The sequence below is a fragment of the Convolutriloba macropyga genome, chromosome 1 (assembly GCF_964194025.1).
Source record: "Convolutriloba macropyga chromosome 1, txConMacr16.3, whole genome shotgun sequence".
NCBI classification, from domain to species: Eukaryota; Metazoa; Xenacoelomorpha; order Acoela; family Convolutidae; genus Convolutriloba; species Convolutriloba macropyga.
The window spans coordinates 12,264,364-12,287,747 of NC_134468.1; the positions used below are offsets into that span (position 1 = coordinate 12,264,364).

At 35.1% G+C, this 23,384-nt stretch overlaps 1 protein-coding gene across 5 annotated transcripts in view; it reads left to right on the forward strand.

Annotated features, from left to right (window-relative positions):
* The window catches only part of LOC142335045 (dihydrolipoyllysine-residue succinyltransferase component of 2-oxoglutarate dehydrogenase complex, mitochondrial-like), a 559,039-nt gene that overhangs the window by 250,807 nt on the left and 284,848 nt on the right, over nucleotides 1–23,384 (forward strand). The window contains exons 2-8 of one of the 5 annotated variants that reach the window (XM_075383381.1): nucleotides 6,156–6,281; nucleotides 6,478–6,545; nucleotides 6,909–6,938; nucleotides 7,025–7,202; nucleotides 7,273–7,340; nucleotides 8,965–9,078; nucleotides 9,368–9,513. The exons of 1 other annotated variant lie outside the window; for it this stretch is intronic. In XM_075383381.1, the coding sequence (XP_075239496.1) occupies nucleotides 6,179–6,281; nucleotides 6,478–6,545; nucleotides 6,909–6,938; nucleotides 7,025–7,202; nucleotides 7,273–7,340; nucleotides 8,965–9,078; nucleotides 9,368–9,513 (707 nt within the window). In that variant the 5' untranslated portion in view covers nucleotides 6,156–6,178. The remainder of the gene's footprint in view (nucleotides 1–6,155; nucleotides 6,282–6,477; nucleotides 6,546–6,908; nucleotides 6,939–7,024; nucleotides 7,203–7,272; nucleotides 7,341–8,964; nucleotides 9,079–9,367; nucleotides 9,514–23,384) is intronic. 3 more of the 5 variants (XM_075383396.1, XM_075383387.1, XM_075383404.1) reach the window with 3 other exon arrangements.

Genomic DNA, 23,384 nt, shown 5'->3' on the forward strand with positions numbered 1-23,384 from the left:
GTGAAATATTTTAGACTTCTCTAGGCTAGTTTTACTCTTTCCTCATTCTGCTAAAAGTGTTTTTAGACAGCAGTTGCGCAGCAAATCAGTCCAAAGGGAACGGAGTCAGTATCAAAAACGAACGAAATCAGAAATAGAGACGGGATAAACCCATAAAGCCCAATTTTAGATGCCCGTTACTCGAACTTTGTTCTTAGTTACCATCTCTAATGCTTATTGGTATTGATAATAGCCTCTGTGTCGTCTCACTGCGAAACAGGAGTATGTTCAGCTCCAAAATCACATCAAAATAGTTCGCAATTTAAAATTGTTTGTGTACAGAAATCATTTTTTTCATTAGTTCTAATTCTCTTCTTTCAATCCCAGTCTTGGTTATGGGAATCAATAGCGGCTATTTTCCGGCAATCTGCCGGTTTTTTTTGTAATTGAATGTTGAAAAAGATCGAGTGGATTATGAGACTTGAAGATTCTTTTCAGGACTAGTTGAAGTACTAGTTGACATTGAAATACTAGTTCAAATACAAAAATTTGGCTTTTGAAATTCAAAAAATATACTGGTACATGTTAATTCGAAATTTTGTCAACCCCAAAAAGTAAAAATAAAAACATAGGAATGAAAGTAAAAATCCCTTTTCAGGAATAAACATCATTATACCCGGGATTTTCATAAAATCCGGAATAAAGAAACTGTAATAACACTGATATCATTCCGGATTTTTTGAGGTTCCGAATTCCCAAAAACGTTTTTTCAGATCAAGCGGTGCACAGCTTTCAGCTTAAGCTCTTAAGGAAAGAAATAAGTCGAGAGGAACAAGGCCGTAGGTTGTTCGAGGAAACACTTGGAGAGGATAGGGGCATTCTGAGGAAAGAGGTGAAGAAAGGACTATTACCTTCAAATGTAAACAGCATTAGAAAGGAAATGAGAGATCATTCCAAATTGATTAGTAAAAGACTTAATGACAAGTTAGCAAAGCTGTCTAAGAGACAAGACAGGCCTTTGCGGAATGGATCTCATAATAATGATGTTGTTACACTGGACGGTGTTGAACTGCCGAAATTTGTCCTGGACGTTTTATTGTTAGGTCCAAGGCATCCAGTCAGGGACAAATTTAATGAAGTGCACTTCTTTGCGGATGTAGACAGATTAGATCGTGAGTTAAGGGAGAATAACACTATTGGTGAAAAGTTATGTGAATTAGAATCGTCTGCCAAATGGTACGCCAAGAATTTACGTGAGACCCCAATGGATAGAGGGGTTAAAAAAGCTAATGATTTTTTGAAAGATCAAAAACTACTAGCTATACCATTTGATAAAGGTTGCTGTTTTTGTGTTATGAAACAGACAACACACTTGGATAAGCTAAATGAAATCCCGAGCTCCAGTCAGTTTGAGCCTCGTAATGGAGAAAGTGATGATCTATTAATAAGAACGGAAAAACTGATAAATAGCAGTTTGCATCAATTAATGAAAAGATTTATTACAGGCTCAGGACAACTGGATCTCAACCGGCCAGGCTTTATGGACTTGCTAAGGAATATAAAATTGGTACGCCGCTTCGGCCTGTTCTGTCAATACCCGGTAGCAGTTACGAGAACCTCAATTAATTTCTCTCTCCCTTTTCGGGAAGTTACCAGGTGCAAGTAATGAGACTAACTCGAAAGATGCCAGAGCAGCTCTAGAGGCTACCAAATTGGATGAATATGAGCTAAGGGTATCTCTCGATGTAAAAAGCTTATACACCAATGTACCGGTTGAGGAGGCAATTGAAATTGCGCTTAATGAACTACTCCAGTGACGAGGTACCTGAGATTCCGAGGTCGGCTATGAAGAGCCTTTTGAGACTAGCCGTAACGAATGTTCACTTTAAGTGTAATAAAATGTGGTACACTCAATCGGACGGTGCTTCACTGGCGGTAATTTTGCCAAATCTGTGGAAATCTTGGCAGAAACCAAAAAAAGGAGATCAAAACTCCTGAAACAAAGGTGATATGCTTTGACTGTAACAGACGCGTTACTTTCCGAGGGAAAGGAGTCGAGTGCGAATCATGCAAAAACTGGTTTCATGCAAAATGCCAAGGTATCACCGACACAGAATATAAGACCATGCAGGAAATTGTTTGGATATGTTCCTATTGTGCAGAAAAAGGTACAAAAGAGGACACACGGGAATTGAAATTATTCAAGAGGTATGCGGATGACATAGTGTGCACGGTAAAGGTGAAATCATTAGATTACCTTGAATATGCAAATTCTCTTCACAAGAACTTACCATTCACTCTTGAGACAGCAAACGGAAGTGGAGACATGGCATTCCTAGATCTCAACATAAACCTAAACGAAGATAGAAAAATCAGCTGTCATGGGTATCAAAAATCAACTGATACGGCATAATCCTAAATTTCCGTAGCTGTGCACCGTTACAACATAAGAGAAAGGTGATTAAAGGGACTGTGCATAGGATTTTAATGCGACCAGTGACTAGCAATCCTTTGATGTAGCTCTTGAGAAAAATCAAGAGATCTGGATTGAAAATCAATACGCAACGGAGTGGTCCTCCAGTATTGTTAATGAGACGTTTGATAAAATAGTCAAAATAGTCACGAGGGAAAAGGTCACAGCAAAACCACCCCAAAATGAACAACACCTTAAAAATGTTAAAAGTCTTAAATATAGGGAGTCTAAACCTAGGTTTTTTGTTCAATACAGAGGAAATATCACGCAAAATTTTGCAATTGGACTAAAAAAATTGTGTGATATGCAAATCATTTTCACAACAAGAAAGCTAAGAACTTGCTTGCCCACCTGAAATCACCTTTTGATAAGAATCTGAAATCACATGTTGTATATGAAGTTACATGTAATGGATGCAGTTCCATCTATGTTGGCCAAATCAGCCGACATGTTACGACTAGAAATTCAGAGCATCAAAAGAAGGATTCCCCTGTTGGACAACACCTCGTTGAGTGTTGTGGTACAACGCATAACGTAAAATGGGAGTTTCTTGATTCATGTCGCGGGGTTGAAAAACTAATGACGATAGAAGCGATCTACATCAAAAAGCTGAAATCGCAATTAAATACGCGCGATGAGGGCTGGAATTGACATTGAAGTACTAGTTCAAATTCAAAAATTTGACTTTTGAAATTCAAAAAATATTCTGGTACATGTTAATTCGAAGTTTTGTCAACCCCAAAAAGTAAAAAATAAAAACAGATAGGAATGAAAGTAAAAATCCCTTTTCAGGAATAAACATCATTATACTCGGGATTTTCATAAAATCCGGATTAAAGAAACTGTATTAACAATGATATCATTCCGGATTTTTTGAGGTTCCGAATTCACAAAAACGTTTTTTCAGATCAAGCGGTGCACAGCTTTCAGCTTAAGCTCTTAAGGAAAGAAATAAGTCGAGTGGAACAAGGCCGTAGGTTGTTCGAGGAAACACTTGGACAAGATAGGGGCATTCTAAGGAAAGAGGTGAAAAAAGGACAATTACCTTCAAATGTAAACAGCATTAGAAAGGAAATGAGAGATCATTCCGAATTGATTAGTAAAAGACTTAATGACAAGTTAGCGATGCTGTCTGAGAGACAAGACAGGCCTTTGCGGAATGGATCTCATAATAATGATGTTGTTACGCTGGACGGTGTTGAACTGCCGAAATTTGTCCTGGACGTTTTATTGTTAGGTCCAAGGTATCCAGTCAGGGACAAATTTAATGAAGTGCACTTCCTTTTGGATGTAGACAGATTAGACCGTGAGTTAAGGGAGAATAACACTATTGGTGAAAAGTTATGTGAATTAGAATCGTCTGCCAAATGGTACGCCAAGAATTTACGTGAGACCCCAATGGATAGAGGGGTTAAAAAAGCTAATGATTTTTTGAAAGTCAAAAACTACTAGCTATACCATTTGATAAAAGTTGCTGTTTTTGTGTTATGAAACAGACAACACACTTGGATAAGCTAAATGAAATCCCGAGCTCCAGTCAGTTTGAGCCTCGTAATGGAGAAAGTGATGATCTATTAATAAGAACGGAAAAACTAATAAACAGCAGTTTGCATCAATTATTGAAAAGAATTATCACAGGCTCAGGACAACTGGATCTCAACCGACCAGGCTTTATGGACTTGCTAAGGTATATAAAATTGGTATGCCGCTTCGGCCTGTTCTGTCAATACCCGGTAGCAGTTACGAGAACCTCAATAAATTTCTCTCTCCCTTTTCGGGAAGTTACCAGGTGCAAATATTGAGACTAACTCGAAAGATGCCAGAGCAGCTCTAGAGGCTACCAAATTGGATGAATATGAGCTAGGGGTATCTCTCGATGTAAAAAGCTTATAGACCAATGTACCGGTTGAGGAGGCAATTGAAATTGCGCTTAAAGAACTACTCCAGTGACGAGGTACCTGAGATTCCGAGGTCAGCTATGAAGAGCCTTTTGAGACTAGCCGTAACGAATGTTCACTTTAAGTGTAATAAAATGTGGTACACTCAATCGGACGGTTTAGCAATGGGCGCTTCACTGGCGGTAATTTTGCCAAATCTGTGGAAATCTTGGCAGAAACCAAAAAAGGGAAGGGAGATCAAAACTCCTGAAACAAAGGTGATATGCATTGACTGTAACCGACGCGTTACTTTCCTAGGGAAAGGAGTCGAGTGCGAATCATGCAAAAACTGGTTTCATGCAAAATGCCAAGGTGTCACCAACACAGAATATAAGACCATGCAGGAAATTGTTTGGATATGTTCCTATTGTGCAGAAAAAGGTACAAAAGAGGACACACGGGAATTGAAATTATTCAAGAAGTATGCGGATGACATAGTGTGCACGGTAAAGGGGAACCCTTTAGATTACCTTGAGTATGCAAATTCTCTTCACAAGAACTTACAAATCACTCTTGAGACAGCAAACGGAAGTGGAGACCTGGCATTCCTAGATCTAAACATAAACCTAAACGAAGATAGAAAAATCAGCTGTCATTGGTATCAAAAATCAACTGATACGGCATAATCCTTAATTTCCGTAGCTGTGCACCGTTACAAAATAAGAGAAAGGTGATTAAAGGGACTGCGCATAGGATTTTAATGCGACCAGTGACTAGCAATCCTTTGATGTAGCTCTTAAGAAAAATCAAGAGATCTGGACTGGAAATCAATACGCAACGGAGTGGTCCTCCAGTATTGTTAATGAGACGTTGGATAAAATAGTCACGAGGGAAAAGGTCGCAGCAAAACCACCCCAAAATGAACAACATCTTAAAAATGTTAAAAGTCTTACCAATAGGGAGTCTAAAGCTAGGTTTTTTGATCAATACAGAGGAAATCTCACGCAAAATTTTGCAAGTAGACTAAAAAAAATTGTGTGATATTCAAATCATTTTCACAACAAGAAAGCTAAGAACTTGCTTGCCCACCTGAAATCACCTTTTGATAAGAATCTGAAATCACATGTTGTATATGAAGTTACATGTAATGGATGCAGTTGCATCTATGTTGGCCAAATCAGCCGACATGTTACGACTAGAATTTCAGAGCATCAAAAGAAGGATTCCCCTGTTGGACAACACCTCGTTGAGTGTTGTGGTACAACGCATAACGTAAAATGGGAGTTTCTTGATTCATGTCGCGGGGTTGAAAAACTAATGACGATAGAAGCGATATACATCAAAAAGCTGAAACCGCAATTAAATACGCGCGATGAGGGTTGGAATTGACATTGAAGTACTAATTCAAATTCAAAAATTTGACTTTTGAAGTTCAAAAAATATTCTGGTACATGTTAATTCGAAGTTTTGTCAACCCCAAAAAGTAAAAAATAAAAACAGATAGGAATGAAAATAAAAATCCCTTTTCAGGAAAAGAAAGCATTATACCCGGGATTTTCATAAAATCCGGAATAAAAAATGAATTGATTTTTAGTGTAATAAGTGTAAATAAAGTATTGTAAATGTGATTTTAACTGTAAATAATTTCAAAATTTCGATGTTATTTTAACTCGTTTCTTAGAATTATAGTGAAAGACAAGTTTATATACTTTGTAAATGATTTCATTTAATTTTTTTAAACCTGACGATGAACTCATTGTTCGGAAACGTTCGTTTTAGTTAATCAATTTAAGTTTTAATTGACAATTACTTCTCTGCATCTTTTCAGGACTATGTAATTATCAGCAACATGAACAGAATCAAATTCGTGGAACCTTCTAAACTTTATAATATTATACAACAGAGACTTGTATATCCATCAGTTTCGGACAATAACTATCTTCTCATCTTAGGTATGTTTCTTTATCGAATCATTGTCGTTTTTTAATTAATTGGGCTATGCGAAACTTTCGTAGCTGGTCAATTGCTCGACATAAACTTATTAAGTTTATGTCGAAAAACAATTAAGTTGCTATAATTATTAGAAAATCCCATTTGATAACTCCCCCTAAGTAAAAAAAGCATTTTCTCATCGGTGCTTCGCTTCAGATGCGAGGGCGCCTTCAGAATATGCAGAGTCACACATAATAACGGCAAAGTTAGCCCCGCGACAAGACGTAAGTAAATATCATTTCATATTTGTTCGTTCTTTTTTATAATGGTAGATCCAAATTAAAACGTTAAAACGATCTTTTGTAGATAACTTTTTCTGACTCAAATCTCGTAGTCAAGAGTTGACTTTAAATCAGATAATGGGGCGTCTGTCCTAGTTTATCAAGGTCTCTGGAAAAGAATGGTCTATTTTCCTACTCTAGAAGTGATAAGAGAAAATTGCCGGGAGAATTTTTCCAAAAACAGTGAGTGTCAATTTTTTTGAGATTTGACTTAGAGTTATTAAGTAGACAGGTAAATACATATTAAGTACGTGATAATATCTTTTATACTAGTATAAGCAGTCATAATTTTTTTTCCGTTTTCAGATAGAATTCCTAGACCCCTTAGATTTCATGGTGAAACTTCTACTCTTCTCTGTCTCTCATCCCATTAATGATGATCTTTTCTGGTAACTTTATTGAGGTTTAATCAACCTTTTCAGGACGGACAGTGGAAAGTTCCTTACGAGGCGGAGTTAGAATGTAAAGAGTTCATTGTAGTTTACGATGGGAAAACGAGTTCTCAAGAACAGTCTCAAGATGAGGCATATTCGGATGCCATCCAGCTGGCTAAGTTCTTAGTGGCTCAAGGAAGCAAGAACGCAGTTCTCATAGCGGATGGTTAGTCCCTTTCTATTTTACTGCGAACTGTTTACGATAAATGCAGGCAGAGCATTTTTTTGTATTTCAGGTGGATATGAGAAGTTTTCGGCCTTGTATCCTTTTTTGAGAACAAAGAAGATTCTGTACATGCCAAAGGTAACTCAAGTCCAAATTTGAATGAAGATTTGTATTCATGTACTTATGTAGTGTAATGCTTTGAACTTTCTTGGACATTAACTTAGCCTGATATTTTGTCGTTAACTTAGCGTCATTTAATGTCGTTAACTTAGCGTGATATAATGTCCTTTTAATTTGCTGTAGATGTTTACTTGATGTAAAAGTTTTATAGCTTTGTTTGAATCATTTTCTGAAGAACATTCCATAATAACGAGTGTTAAACTCAAGATCTGAGCGCATGATTATTTGCTGTCAAACAAAGTTCGTAGCGATTATATTTGTCTTGTGGTCATTTTAATGCTATTTTTCGGCAGATCGATTTTTTGTCTGACACTTGAAATATTTGTCCTCAAAAACGGGATAAACAGGTAAATCCCACAGGGAATTAAGTCGCTGAGCAGCTCGCTTAGAGATCTGCTGGTCTAGAGATTCAAATACAAAACCGTCAACAAGACGTAAAATTAGTGTAAAAGGCATTTTAGCAGATTGGGACCCCCTCTTCTTCCCCACCCCACTACACTCTACTCCCGTAACACACTCATCCCCTACTACCCCCGTTTTTTACCCGCTGACCCCCCTCACATTCCCGCTGTTATCCCCACTCGAGCTTCAACCCCCCTAATGTTAGCCTCCCTAACTTCAAGCTGGCTACTACCAAAGCTAATGGCTGCGGGTTGTTTGGGAGCAATTCGCCCGACGTTAGTCTGTTATGTTTAAAACTTTGACTTGATTTCCTTTTATTCCTGGTGAAGGCTCTGTTCAAAATGTTTTTTTGAAGAATTTTTATGGGAACATAAACAACGCCCTATTATACTTTATATCCAACTGCAACTTATTGTGACAGTGCGTGTAATTCAGAAAAGTATAATGTACGGTTTAATGTAAACAGCAGACGTCAAAGAGCGCAGAAACCTGACCTGATCCAAAAAGAGCTTAAACAGTAAATTACATTCAATTACACATTAATTTATTGTTTAATTAGTACTGTCAGCGCTTTTTAACGTCGGCTCCTTTTAAAGTTACCATATTGCACATTATTTGAGAGGAAGTGTTTTATACGTTATTAATTGCTCTCGAACGAAGCTTGAAGCAGTTATTGTAAACGTATTGGTCTTTTTTAATGCAAAATTTTCGCTTGAACATTTCTGCGCTTTTGTTCTAAAACATTCTCTGACTTATCAAGTGACTTTCTCACGCTTCCTCATTTTAAGTGATTCAATTGCTCTTTTGGAAATGAAGTTCGTTGCTAATATAAAATTGATTGATAGCGGTTGAGAGAAAACACAGTTGTGGCTTTGTGGGTAAGATGTCCGATTGCAATCCGGGAGGTCGCGGGTTCGAAACCCTATCAGGACAGAATTTTTGCACCCAAAAAATTTTAAGCTACGCGCCTAAATTAAATTGACCCCCGCCTAAACTAAATTGACCCTCGTTCGAGAGCAATTCATGTTTGAATACACGGGGAGTAAAAGGAGAAAAAAGCGTCCAAATACCCGTTCAAGTTTTTTCTTTTTCGAAATGTTTCAGATAGCTGGTGTTTTTGGAATTGATGAATTTTTACTAAGTTCGAGAAAATGTGGAATAATTTTGAAATTGTTTTCAGCACCGGGATGAGTCCAAATATGATCCATGTAGCATAAGTAGTTCTCTAGCAACTCTTTCGAAGCACGGACCAATAGCCGACTGGCGAAACCACGACTTCTATAGAAACACTCTAGTACATACAGACTTCCACTTTTTATTCGCTTCTACTTTTTATACAGCCTCTATTCTACATTTCTTTCTCTTTTAATTATAAGTATCGAAGAGATAATTTATTTAATCGAACCAGTGTGGTGATCTTCTTCAAACCTGTGATGGTTTTGTCACTAGAAGTTTTTCTGGCAAAAAAGAGAAGAGCTCGGCTGGTTACGTTTGAGAGAAACGGCAGCTTAATTGCTAGACGCTAATTCATTGCACTCGACAATGTGCTTTAGAATCAATTTAAATTTTGCTTCTATTTTTAGGAGTTAGACGTAATTGTGACTTACCCAACGGAAATTGTTCCCGGGAAACTTTACACGGGCAGTCTGGCACAAGCACTTGACAAGAGGATCCAAAAAGACCTCAAAGTCAGAGCTCATGTGGCTGTTACAACAGAGAACCAGACATAGTGAGTGCAGCTCATGAATCTGTATTTTGAACACCACCATATGATTAATAGCCGCCGTCAGCCTCTCAACAACTGTAATTTAGGCGCTCTCCTTTTTTATTGGATTGTATTGGGGCTCTGTCTTTTTACGACTCGAAGAGGACTATTGGTGGAGCGTCTTTTTTTGATCGATATTTTTTTAGTGCATTTAAAACAAGATGTAAATTTAAAACAAGATGTAAAAGTCATTGCCGCACGTGAAAACTAAGCGCTTAGACCAAACAGCTGAACGAATTAAAGTGCACAGAGAAGAAACAATGATTTTCTGTTCATGATTTTGCGTTTTTGAGAGAACGAGAAAAGTAGGTGTGAAAATGACTTTTTCCGGTAAAACGTTTTTTTCTTAACCCTTATAACCCTACGAGTTTTATATGCAATCTTGAGCTATTTTGTGATTTCGCGGTTTAGACGCTTCTTTTTAAAGCAGTTTTTGTACTCTATTGTGTGTTTTTAGTGTCTGGTATAATTGTTTTGGTTGGAATCTGTTAGATTTTGTGACTTTTTGATTTTGTTAATATCAATTATAGTTTGTTTTAGTTAATGAAAATGGGCTACATTTTAGCATTTTTTGCCTAATTTTTCTGTTCTTTTCCTGACTTTCACAATATTTTTCTTATTCAATTTTGTCGTTTGAGGTTTTGGTATAGATGTTGTTACTAAGTCATAACAATTGAAAGTCTGATAGCACATATTTTGAAATAAATAAATCAATTCCGCAGTTTCATGTAGTTTTCAATTCTATCTTGTTTTTGTGTTTTTAATGCATTTGGGTGTCGTTCGGGTATGCATTGATCCAGCAGCAAATATTTCTTAGGACGTGTTGAGAACAGTTTTTGAGACCGTACAATTTTTTTTGGAGAATATTATAAAACAGTTAAACAGGTTTTTTTTTCAGATTTTGTGCTCTGATTCTTTTCTCTTTGCTCGGTTTTTCATTTTTCTCCAGATATACTGGTAATAATTTCCCATTTGTTGAGAGCAACGAAATTATACCTGACAAATCACTTATATACAATGGTTTTCAAGAAAGTTTGCAAGAAATTGCTTTTCCAACAACGAAATTCCTTTTCTCAAGAATTTTGCATAATATTTTTTTCCCATGATAATCTTCTTCCTTTTTTCAAATTGAATATATAATGAAATAGATAGTACTCTCAGTTAGTGGTTGGCTGGGTATAAGTTTGATTTTTCTTCGGGTCGATTCCGGAGTCTTCTGGCTATGTTTTTTCACACATTTTTTCAATGACTTCGATCTTTCAAAACGGGATAAACGAGTAAGGCCCGGAGGGCATTAAGTTTATTAGAGTCCAAAAGCTGCCTTTAGTATTCTCTCATGTGCTTATAGTGATGTAGCTGCTGGGAAGGCCATAATTTAAGATCATTTTAAGGAGTTTTTTTTAGACCAAATGTTGCAGTTTTTCACGTTTTTCGTCATTTTTCGAATTTTTGTTTGAATAGTCTTGTTTTGACATTTTTCAAAGTTCTTTTGCAAGAAAAAATGTACTTTTCATCACCGTTTTATGAGCTATATGTTTTGGTACTACAAACGAACACAAAAGTTGATACTAATTTTTGCTATTTTTTCTAAGTTTTTTAAATTCTCTCATTTTTACCTCAGGGGCTAATGAAGGGGCGAATTTTAGTAATCTTAGTAATCTCTTCTTAATCTCCTACTAGCTTGCCGAATAGTTTTTGCTGGCAATGGAATTGTTATCAACAATTTCAATTGCTCTCAAACGAAGTTTGTAGAAATTATATTAGTCCTGTCGGTTTTTTTTTGCGATTTTTCGCTTGAACATTTTTTCGTCTGACATTTTTGACTTCTCGTCCTCAAAAACGGGATAGGCAGATAGCGCCCAGAGGGGATTAAGTGCTCTTGGAGCCTTTCAGCTCTGTTTCAGCTCAAACTGTTTTGGAGACTTGTACTTTTGGTGTAAGGGCGGAAGAGAGGTTGACAACACCCCCACTGTTGACCCCCCCCGCCACTATTGCCCTCACCCCCCATCTCCCTGTTGCCCCCCACCCCACTGTTACCCACCCACCTCCCTCTCCATCAGCCCCAGTGCACCCCCCGCCTCCTTCAACGTGGCTACGTTCGATTATAACCAATCGCTAAAAACACGCAATTTTATACTATTTGTAACATTTTTTTCAAGCTTTTTGAAAATTTTTGACATTTTTGAGTTCTTTCAGTCCTATGTGTCAAGAAACCTCCTGTAGGGTTTTATAATAGGTTACTGCATAGTTTCTAGTGGTAGTGGAATAGTTTCAACTTTTTAATATCACGATTTTTGTGAAAAAACGTGAAAATTTTTTCAATTTTTTTGACATTGTCTTCATTTTTCAAGTTTTTAAAGACTTAGGGACCAGAAAAGCTCCTTATGGGTTTTCCAATGAGCCACTGAAAAATTTTTATTGGCCATCGAGTAGTTTTAATTTTTTATTATACAAATTTTAGCAATTTTTCGATAAATTTTTCAATTTCAATATTTTTGAAAATTTTTGTCGTTTTTTAGGTTTCTTTCATCTCATGAGACAAGGAACTTTCTCAAGGGTTTGACAATATGTTACTGTATAGTTTCTAAAAGTAATGGACTGTTTCAAGATTTCAACACCACGAATTTCAATTTTTTTTGGCATCTATTGTCATTATTCAGGTTTTTCAGTCTAACTGAAAATCGCCCTTAGGGTTTGATGATAAGTTACTGCAAAAGGTTTTTTGGCCATGGATTAGTTTTCAACCTTTATCATCACAAATTTTAGCAGTTTTTTTATGGAGCTTCCAATTTTTTTCTAATTTTAAAATTTGTCAGTATTTAGGTTTCCCCAGCCTCAAGAGCCACATAAGCGCCTCTAAAGCTTGATTATAGGTTACTGCATAGCTTTATGATGTAATGGAATGTTTTTTAAGTTTTTAATATAGTCAATTTTTAAAAATGTATACAATTTTGTCATGTTTTTGAATCTTTTTGAATTTTTTTTATCGTTTTTTCCGGCATCAGGGTCCTAGGGACCTCCTTCAAGGTTTGATGATAAGCTGTTGCATACTTTTTAGAGTTAATGGAATGGTTATCTTTATAAAAAAACTTATTTTTATTATATAAAGATAAAATTTATTTTTTCAAATTTCTTTGATTCGAATTTTTTTCAAATTTCGGATAATTTTTTGTTCTAAGTTTATGGATCTTTATGAGCCAGTGAAACTATTTAAAGCTTGAAATAGTTATACTGGATAATCTTTTGAGACAATGAAATAGTTTTGATGATTTTAATATCTTGAATTTGAGAAAGATTTTGTTAAAATTTGCGATTGTTTTCAAAATTTTTGAATATTTTCGTCCTTTTCTGAGTTTAACAATAATTACTGGCCAACGAAGCTTTTCAAGTCTTGCAGATGGGTTACTTGATATAACTCCACAGACAAAAAGTAGTTTTGAACATTTTCACTTCGAAATCTGGAAGATTTTCTTTTGAATTTTGCAATATTTTGCAACTTTTTAAATTCAGTTTTTTATTTGGTTTATTTACTAACAAGGATAAGAAACTAAAAGTTGAAAGGTCGAATCAAGCTAAAGCTAGCTTTACTTAGCCGTGGCTAGCTATTGAAGATGCCAACTGCTCGCTGGTTGTTTGAGAGCAATTCGTCCGACGTTAGTCGATTATGTTAGTATCAGCAATTTTTGCATTTTTTAAAAAAAATTTCTGGTTTTTTTTGAAAATAATTGTATTCTGTTGAGTTAATTTTTCTATCCTCAGCGGTCAGCTAACTTCTTCTAAGGTTTGATTGTTTGTTACTGCACAGTTACTAGGTGTAATGGAATGGTTTCCAACATTAAACCATCACAAATTTTTGAAATTTGTTCTCGTTTTCCAGTTTATCAGTCTTAATGAGCCAATGAATCTTTTTAAGGCTTGAAATTGGGTTACTAGATAGCCTCCGGGGACAATGAAATGTTTCTCAAGATAACAATATTTCCGATTTTAGCGGCAATTCTTTAAAATTTTCCAATGTTTTCAATTTTTTGTCATTTTTTGAGTATATCGATGTTTAGGCTTTGCATATTGGTTATTGAACCGATTCAAGAGACAAAAAAATGGTTTTGAACATTTCACCTTGCAAATCTAAGAATTGTTCTTTAAATAATGCAATGTTCAACTTTTCTGTATTTATCATTTTTCTCATTTTCTATATTTGACAATAAACCTCCAAAGCTTGTGTGTGTGGGTTAATGGATATCTTTAAATCTATCAATTCACAAATTATTTGGATTGTAGTTCAGGACTTGTCCTGCTATATTTTTTGCAAGATGTCTTCACACTTTTTTCAGTGACTTCACTATTTCAATATGGGATAAGCATGTGAGGCCCAGTGTTCACTAGATTTCATTAGAGGCCCAAATCTGGCTTTGTTAGACCAAGTCTTTAGAGTGATGCAGTTGTTGCAAAGGCCTAAACTGAAGGTTAAGAGGTCATTTTTGACCGTTTTCAAGCCCAAAATGGTGCAATTTATTATGTTTGTCGTTTATTTTTTGAGGTTTTGTTTGATTAGTCTGGAATTACACTTTGTCAAAGTTGATAGAGGTCTGTTGAAAGATATTATTTTTATTACCATTCTCTGAGCTATGTTTTGGTGCTGCAGACATAAACATGAAAAATGATAAAAAATTGTTGCAATTTTTCATGTTTTTTGAATTTCTTTGTCATTACTGCATAGTTTTTCAGTGGCGACGGAAATATTTTCAATATCTTAACGTCTCGAATTTCAGCAATTTGTTCAGTTTTTCTTGCCTCAGCGGCCAGGGAACATCCTCTGGGGTTCGATAGTTTGTTACTGCCTTGTTGCTAGGGCAATGGAAAGTTTCCAACATTTTAGTGTGATTTTTTGCAATTTTTAAAACTTCAATTTTTCGTTTTTAGAACTTTTTGTCATTTATGAGCTTTACAAGCTTCAGGGCCAGTAAACCTATAGAGTGTGATGATAGCCTACTGCATAGTTGTTTAATGGCAGTGGAATGGTCTCCAAAATTTGAATATCACTAATTTTCATTTTCCAGTTTATCAATCTTTGCGCCATTGAAACTTAATTAGGTTACTGCATAGCCTCTGGAGACAATGAAACGTTTCTGAAGATATTAATATCAACATTTTTAGTAGCATTCCCTTAAAATTTTAAATTTCCAATTTTTGTTTTGGAATTTTTGATCATTTTCGGAGTATATCGATAGACCTAAAAGTTATTTTAAACATTTTGTTATAGCGAAATTAAGACGTTCTTTAAATTTTGCTGTTCAACTTTTTTTCTGTATTTATCTTTTATATCGATGTTTCTATCTGTATTGGCCAATCAACCGCCTCCAAAGCTTGTGTTTAGGTTAAGGGGCATGTCAACTTCTGATATTGTTTGTGGCTGTCATTGTTCAATTGATCTGGTGGTCAACTACAGTAGTGTTAAGTTTTTCATTTAATTCATTGGATTGTATTTCAGGTCTTGTCCTGCTATGTTTTTTGTAAGATGTTTTTACACATTTTGCATCGACTCCACAATGGGATAAGCAGGTGAGGCCCAGTGGGCATCAAGTTTCACTAGAGGCCCAAAACTGACATTATTAGTCCTTAAACTTTTAGAGGCAGCTGCTGCGATGGTTATAAGGTCATGTCTAACCGTTTTTAAGCCCAAAATGGTGCAATTTTTCAAGTTTTTTCGTTATTTTTTGAGTTTATTTGTTTGATTAGTCTGGAATTGAAGTTCGTCAAAGTTAGTAGAGGTTTTTGCAAGATTTGATTTCTTAAACCAATTTCCGAGCTAGGTTTTGGTGCTGCAAAATTAAACATGAGAAATTCTACTAATTGTTGCAACTTTTTCTTTTGAAATTTTTCGTCATTGCTGCATGTTTTTTCAGTGGCAATTGAAATATTCTCAATATTTTAATGTCACGAATTTTAGCAATTTGTTCAGTTTTTCTTTCTTCAGGGGCCAGGTTACCTCCTCTAGGATTTGATAGTATGTTAATGCATAATTGCGAGGGGCAATGGAATAGTTTTCAACATATTTCACTAATATCAACATAATACAACATAATTTTTTTTGCCAATTTTCAACAAATTTCTGAAAAGTATTGTCATTTTCCTAGTCTATGGATCTTTAAGAGCCAATGAAATTTTTAAATTGGTTTACTCGGTAGACTCTGGCGACAATGAAATGGTTCTGAAGGCATTAATATCATAATTTTTTGCAACGTTTCATTGAAATTTGCTATTGTATTCAAATTCCTCAAAATTTTTTGTCATAATCTGTGTTTATCGATCTTTAGCGGCCATTAAAACCTTAGGTATTGCAGACAGCTTATTGGACAGATTCCGTGGACAAAAAAGTGGTTATGAGGATTTATATCTTTAAATTCTACAATTTTCAATTTTATGGTGTTTTCTTTGTTTCCGCGTTTTCCATTCCTAATGACCGAAAAACCTCTTTCGAGGCTTGTGCGTGGTTTGATTGGTATATTTTAATTGATGCTTCAAGAGTTTTAGTATTGATTATTTTTTGTTTAGTTTGTTTGACCATTTTACTTTCTCAACTTTTGAGATTGTTATTTGTCTGGCATGGTTCAATTGGTCTGCTGGTAAGTTAAAGTGGTTTTGGTAAGTTTTCCATTCAATTCATTGTATTTTATTTCAGGAGTTCTTTTGTTGTGCTATGTTATAATTCGTATTAAATTTTTCGTTTTAACATAAGTGAACATTTTTCACGTTTGTCTTTTGGCTTACCTATCTGTTTTAACTGAATGGAATTTAGAATTGATTCAGCAACTCTACTCAAATACGTTCAGGGTCAGAAGGCAAAATCAAGAAATCAAAAGAAAGGGGGAAAACTAATAATGCACGGGCACTAAGAATAATTGTTTGAAGATTTAGTGCATTAAGTTAAGTTCGTTGGAGTATACTGCTAATTGGTATTTGTATTAAGCTTGTTGTCCTTCAGTATAGAAGCTGAACTCACCAAATTTTGTTGGAGGTAATGAAACACTGCGGATCATGTTAGAGGACTTTATTAGAGGACTAGGCCGTCGTCATTTTTTCTCGTGCTTTAAGTTATGAATGTTCCTTAGAGTGTACTGCTTACCGGCATCAGTATTTATCCTTAATATTTTCCAATTTAGAATGAGAGTTGCCATATTTGTCTAATCTAATGAAAATGCAGAAGAGATTAGAACACTTAAGAAAAAATATTTGTCTCGTCAATTTTTTAATTCTTACAGTTTCAATCCCAAAGCAGTTCAGTGAGGTTAACGGCGACTATTTTCCGGTAATCTGCTGGCTATGTTTTATTAGTAGGAATGACATGCCTAATTGCTCGCTTCGAAAGTTTGCAACTTAGTCCTGCTGGTCTTCTTATGCAATTTTTCGTCTTATCGATATTTTGCCTGAATTTGACGTTTTTACGTTTGACCTTCGACAAAAATTTTCGTCTGACCATTTGCATGACTTTTGTCTTGAGAAACGGGATAAACAGGCAAACTCTGAGGGAAATAATTGAATAAGCACTTATTCGATACCTCCTACGCAGACCAACAATTCTGTCATTGTTGCCCCCATTCTCTGCTATCTCCCTCAACCAGTAAGGGCTACCCGGCCTAAGCTGCAACAACCTTAGCCAGAAGCACGAAGACAAATAAAAGAATATATCGAGAGGCTTTTGAGTATGTGTTGCGTTGTCTTATTATAATCATTGTCTCCAAATTTGTCAAGAACACTTTTTTCAAAAGTTATTTCAAATTTCAAAAAGTAATTAACACAAAACTGTGAGGTCTAATTAAAAAACAATTTGAAGTGCGTTAGCAATTAATCAACGTAATGATATCGTGGAGATCACAAGTAGGACTGAACATATTTTTTTTATTTGTGTAATTTTTATTTATGCCTTTAACCTCTTTTTGATAATTTACGGCAATGAATTACATCTATTTCTTATTTCTATTCAAGATAAGTAAAAGGCAGTGGCTTTTGTTTCTATGATTTATAATAAGATCTAAAACAGGCTCCACAATTTGGATTTTTTCAATGACTTCGATCTTTCAAAACGGGATAAACGAGTAAGGCCCGGAGGGCATTAAGTTTATTAGAGTCCAAAAGCTGCCTTTAGTATTCTCTCATGTGCTTATAGTGATGTAGCTGCTGGGAAGGCCATAATTTAAGATCATTTTAAGGAGTTTTTTTTAGACCAAATGTTGCAGTTTTTCACGTTTTTCGTCATTTTTCGAATTTTTGTTTGAATAGTCTTGTTTTGACATTTTTCAAAGTTCTTTTGCAAGAAAAAATGTACTTTTCATCACCGTTTTATGAGCTATATGTTTTGGTACTACAAACGAACACAAAAGTTGATACTAATTTTTGCTATTTTTTCTAAGTTTTTTTAAATTCTCTCATTTTTACCTCAGGGGCTAATGAAGGGGCGAATTTTAGTAATCTTAGTAATCTCTTCTTAATCTCCTACTAGCTTGCCGAATAGTTTTTGCTGGCAATGGAATTGTTATCAACAATTTCAATTGCTCTCAAACGAAGTTTGTAGAAATTATATTAGTCCTGTCGGTTTTTTTTTGCGATTTTTCGCTTGAACATTTTTTCGTCTGACATTTTTGACTTCTCGTCCTCAAAAACGGGATAGGCAGATAGCGCCCAGAGGGGATTAAGTGCTCTTGGAGCCTTTCAGCTCTGTTTCAGCTCAAACTGTTTTGGAGACTTGTACTTTTGGTGTAAGGGCGGAAGAGAGGTTGACAACACCCCCACTGTTGACCCCCCCCGCCACTATTGCCCTCACCCCCCATCTCCCTGTTGCCCCCCACCCCACTGTTACCCACCCACCTCCCTCTCCATCAGCCCCAGTGCACCCCCCGCCTCCTTCAACGTGGCTACGTTCGATTATAACCAATCGCTAAAAACACGCAATTTTATACTATTTGTAACATTTTTTTCAAGCTTTTTGAAAATTTTTGACATTTTTGAGTTCTTTCAGTCCTATGTGTCAAGAAACCTCCTGTAGGGTTTTATAATAGGTTACTGCATAGTTTCTAGTGGTAGTGGAATAGTTTCAACTTTTTAATATCACGATTTTTGTGAAAAAACGTGAAAATTTTTTCAATTTTTTTGACATTGTCTTCATTTTTCAAGTTTTTAAAGACTTAGGGACCAGAAAAGCTCCTTATGGGTTTTCCAATGAGCCACTGAAAAATTTTTATTGGCCATCGAGTAGTTTTAATTTTTTATTATACAAATTTTAGCAATTTTTCGATAAATTTTTCAATTTCAATATTTTTGAAAATTTTTGTCGTTTTTTAGGTTTCTTTCATCTCATGAGACAAGGAACTTTCTCAAGGGTTTGACAATATGTTACTGTATAGTTTCTAAAAGTAATGGACTGTTTCAAGAAACTGCGGATCATGTTAGAGGACTTTATTAGAGGACTAGGCCGTCGTCATTTTTTCTCGTGCTTTAAGTTATGAATGTTCCTTAGAGTGTACTGCTTACCGGCATCAGTATTTATCCTTAATATTTTCCAATTTAGAATGAGAGTTGCCATATTTGTCTAATCTAATGAAAATGCAGAAGAGATTAGAACACTTAAGAAAAAATATTTGTCTCGTCAATTTTTTAATTCTTACAGTTTCAATCCCAAAGCAGTTCAGTGAGGTTAACGGCGACTATTTTCCGGTAATCTGCTGGCTATGTTTTATTAGTAGGAATGACATGCCTAATTGCTCGCTTCGAAAGTTTGCAACTTAGTCCTGCTGGTCTTCTTATGCAATTTTTCGTCTTATCGATATTTTGCCTGAATTTGACGTTTTTACGTTTGACCTTCGACAAAAATTTTCGTCTGACCATTTGCATGACTTTTGTCTTGAGAAACGGGATAAACAGGCAAACTCTGAGGGAAATAATTGAATAAGCACTTATTCGATACCTCCTACGCAGACCAACAATTCTGTCATTGTTGCCCCCATTCTCTGCTATCTCCCTCAACCAGTAAGGGCTACCCGGCCTAAGCTGCAACAACCTTAGCCAGAAGCACGAAGACAAATAAAAGAATATATCGAGAGGCTTTTGAGTATGTGTTGCGTTGTCTTATTATAATCATTGTCTCCAAATTTGTCAAGAACACTTTTTTCAAAAGTTATTTCAAATTTCAAAAAGTAATTAACACAAAACTGTGAGGTCTAATTAAAAAACAATTTGAAGTGCGTTAGCAATTAATCAACGTAATGATATCGTGGAGATCACAAGTAGGACTGAACATATTTTTTTTATTTGTGTAATTTTTATTTATGCCTTTAACCTCTTTTTGATAATTTACGGCAATGAATTACATCTATTTCTTATTTCTATTCAAGATAAGTAAAAGGCAGTGGCTTTTGTCTCTATGATTTATAATAAGATCTAAAACAGGCTCCACAATTTGGATTTTTTCAATGACTTCGATCTTTCAAAACGGGATAAACGAGTAAGGCCCGGAGGGCATTAAGTTTATTAGAGTCCAAAAGCTGCCTTTAGTATTCTCTCATGTGCTTATAGTGATGTAGCTGCTGGGAAGGCCATAATTTAAGATCATTTTAAGGAGTTTTTTTTAGACCAAATGTTGCAGTTTTTCACGTTTTTCGTCATTTTTCGAATTTTTGTTTGAATAGTCTTGTTTTGACATTTTTCAAAGTTCTTTTGCAAGAAAAAATGTACTTTTCATCACCGTTTTATGAGCTATATGTTTTGGTACTACAAACGAACACAAAAGTTGATACTAATTTTTGCTATTTTTTCTAAGTTTTTTTAAATTCTCTCATTTTTACCTCAGGGGCTAATGAAGGGGCGAATTTTAGTAATCTTAGTAATCTCTTCTTAATCTCCTACTAGCTTGCCGAATAGTTTTTGCTGGCAATGGAATTGTTATCAACAATTTCAATTGCTCTCAAACGAAGTTTGTAGAAATTATATTAGTCCTGTCGGTTTTTTTTTGCGATTTTTCGCTTGAACATTTTTTCGTCTGACATTTTTGACTTCTCGTCCTCAAAAACGGGATAGGCAGATAGCGCCCAGAGGGGATTAAGTGCTCTTGGAGCCTTTCAGCTCTGTTTCAGCTCAAACTGTTTTGGAGACTTGTACTTTTGGTGTAAGGGCGGAAGAGAGGTTGACAACACCCCCACTGTTGACCCCCCCCGCCACTATTGCCCTCACCCCCCATCTCCCTGTTGCCCCCCACCCCACTGTTACCCACCCACCTCCCTCTCCATCAGCCCCAGTGCACCCCCCGCCTCCTTCAACGTGGCTACGTTCGATTATAACCAATCGCTAAAAACACGCAATTTTATACTATTTGTAACATTTTTTTCAAGCTTTTTGAAAATTTTTGACATTTTTGAGTTCTTTCAGTCCTATGTGTCAAGAAACCTCCTGTAGGGTTTTATAATAGGTTACTGCATAGTTTCTAGTGGTAGTGGAATAGTTTCAACTTTTTAATATCACGATTTTTGTGAAAAAACGTGAAAATTTTTTCAATTTTTTTGACATTGTCTTCATTTTTCAAGTTTTTAAAGACTTAGGGACCAGAAAAGCTCCTTATGGGTTTTCCAATGAGCCACTGAAAAATTTTTATTGGCCATCGAGTAGTTTTAATTTTTTATTATACAAATTTTAGCAATTTTTCGATAAATTTTTCAATTTCAATATTTTTGAAAATTTTTGTCGTTTTTTAGGTTTCTTTCATCTCATGAGACAAGGAACTTTCTCAAGGGTTTGACAATATGTTACTGTATAGTTTCTAAAAGTAATGGACTGTTTCAAGATTTCAACACCACGAATTTCAATTTTTTTTGACATCTATTGTCATTATTCAGGTTTTTCAGTCTAACGGAAAATCGCCCTTAGGGTTTGATGATAAGTTACTGCAAAAGGTTTTTTGGCCATGGATTAGTTTTCAACCTTTATCATCTCAAATTTTAGCAGTTTTTTTATGGAGCTTCCAATTTTTTTCTAATTTTAAAATTTGTCAGTATTTAGGTTTCCCCAGCCTCAAGAGCCACATAAGCGCCTCTGAAGCTTGATTATAGGTTACTGCATAGCTTTATGATGTAATGGAATGTTTTTTAAGTTTTTAATATAGTCAATTTTTAAAAATGTATACAATTTTGTCATGTTTTTGAATCTTTTTGAATTTTTTTTATCGTTTTTTCCGGCATCAGGGTCCTAGGGACCTCCTTCAAGGTTTGATGATAAGCTGTTGCATACTTTTTAGAGTTAATGGAATGGTTATCTTTATAAAAAAACTTATTTTTATTATATAAAGATAAAATTTATTTTTTCAAATTTCTTTGATTCGAATTTTTTTCAAATTTCGGATAATTTTTTGTTCTAAGTTTATGGATCTTTATGAGCCAGTGAAACTATTTAAAGCTTGAAATAGTTATACTGGATAATCTTTTGAGACAATGAAATAGTTTTGATGATTTTAATATCTTGAATTTGAGAAAGATTTTGTTAAAATTTGCGATTGTTTTCAAAATTTTTGAATATTTTCGTCCTTTTCTGAGTTTAACAATAATTACTGGCCAACGAAGCTTTTCAAGTCTTGCAGATGGGTTACTTGATATAACTCCACAGACAAAAAGTAGTTTTGAACATTTTCACTTCGAAATCTGGAAGATTTTCTTTTAAATTTTGCAATATTTTGCAACTTTTTAAATTCAGTTTTTTATTTGGTTTATTTACTAACAAGGATAAGAAACTAAAAGTTGAAAGGTCGAATCAAGCTAAAGCTAGCTTTACTTAGCCGTGGCTAGCTATTGAAGATGCCAACTGCTCGCTGGTTGTTTGAGAGCAATTCGTCCGACGTTAGTCGATTATGTTAGTATCAGCAATTTTTGCATTTTTTAAAAAAAATTTCTGGTTTTTTTTGAAAATAATTGTATTCTGTTGAGTTAATTTTTCTATCCTCAGCGGTCAGCTAACTTCTTCTAAGGTTTGATTGTTTGTTACTGCACAGTTACTAGGTGTAATGGAATGGTTTCCAACATTAAACCATCACAAATTTTTGAAATTTGTTCTCGTTTTCCAGTTTATCAGTCTTAATGAGCCAATGAATCTTTTTAAGGCTTGAAATTGGGTTACTAGATAGCCTCCGGGGACAATGAAATGTTTCTCAAGATAACAATATTTCCGATTTTAGCGGCAATTCTTTAAAATTTTCCAATGTTTTCAATTTTTTGTCATTTTTTGAGTATATCGATGTTTAGGCTTTGCATATTGGTTATTGAACCGATTCAAGAGACAAAAAAATGGTTTTGAACATTTCACCTTGCAAATCTAAGAATTGTTCTTTAAATAATGCAATGTTCAACTTTTCTGTATTTATCATTTTTCTCATTTTCTATATTTGACAATAAACCTCCAAAGCTTGTGTGTGTGGGTTAATGGATATCTTTAAATCTATCAATTCACAAATTATTTGGATTGTAGTTCAGGACTTGTCCTGCTATATTTTTTGCAAGATGTCTTCACACTTTTTTCAGTGACTTCACTATTTCAATATGGGATAAGCATGTGAGGCCCAGTGTTCACTAGATTTCATTAGAGGCCCAAATCTGGCTTTGTTAGACCAAGTCTTTAGAGTGATGCAGTTGTTGCAAAGGCCTAAACTGAAGGTTAAGAGGTCATTTTTGACCGTTTTCAAGCCCAAAATGGTGCAATTTATTATGTTTGTCGTTTATTTTTTGAGGTTTTGTTTGATTAGTCTGGAATTACACTTTGTCAAAGTTGATAGAGGTCTGTTGAAAGATATTATTTTTATTACCATT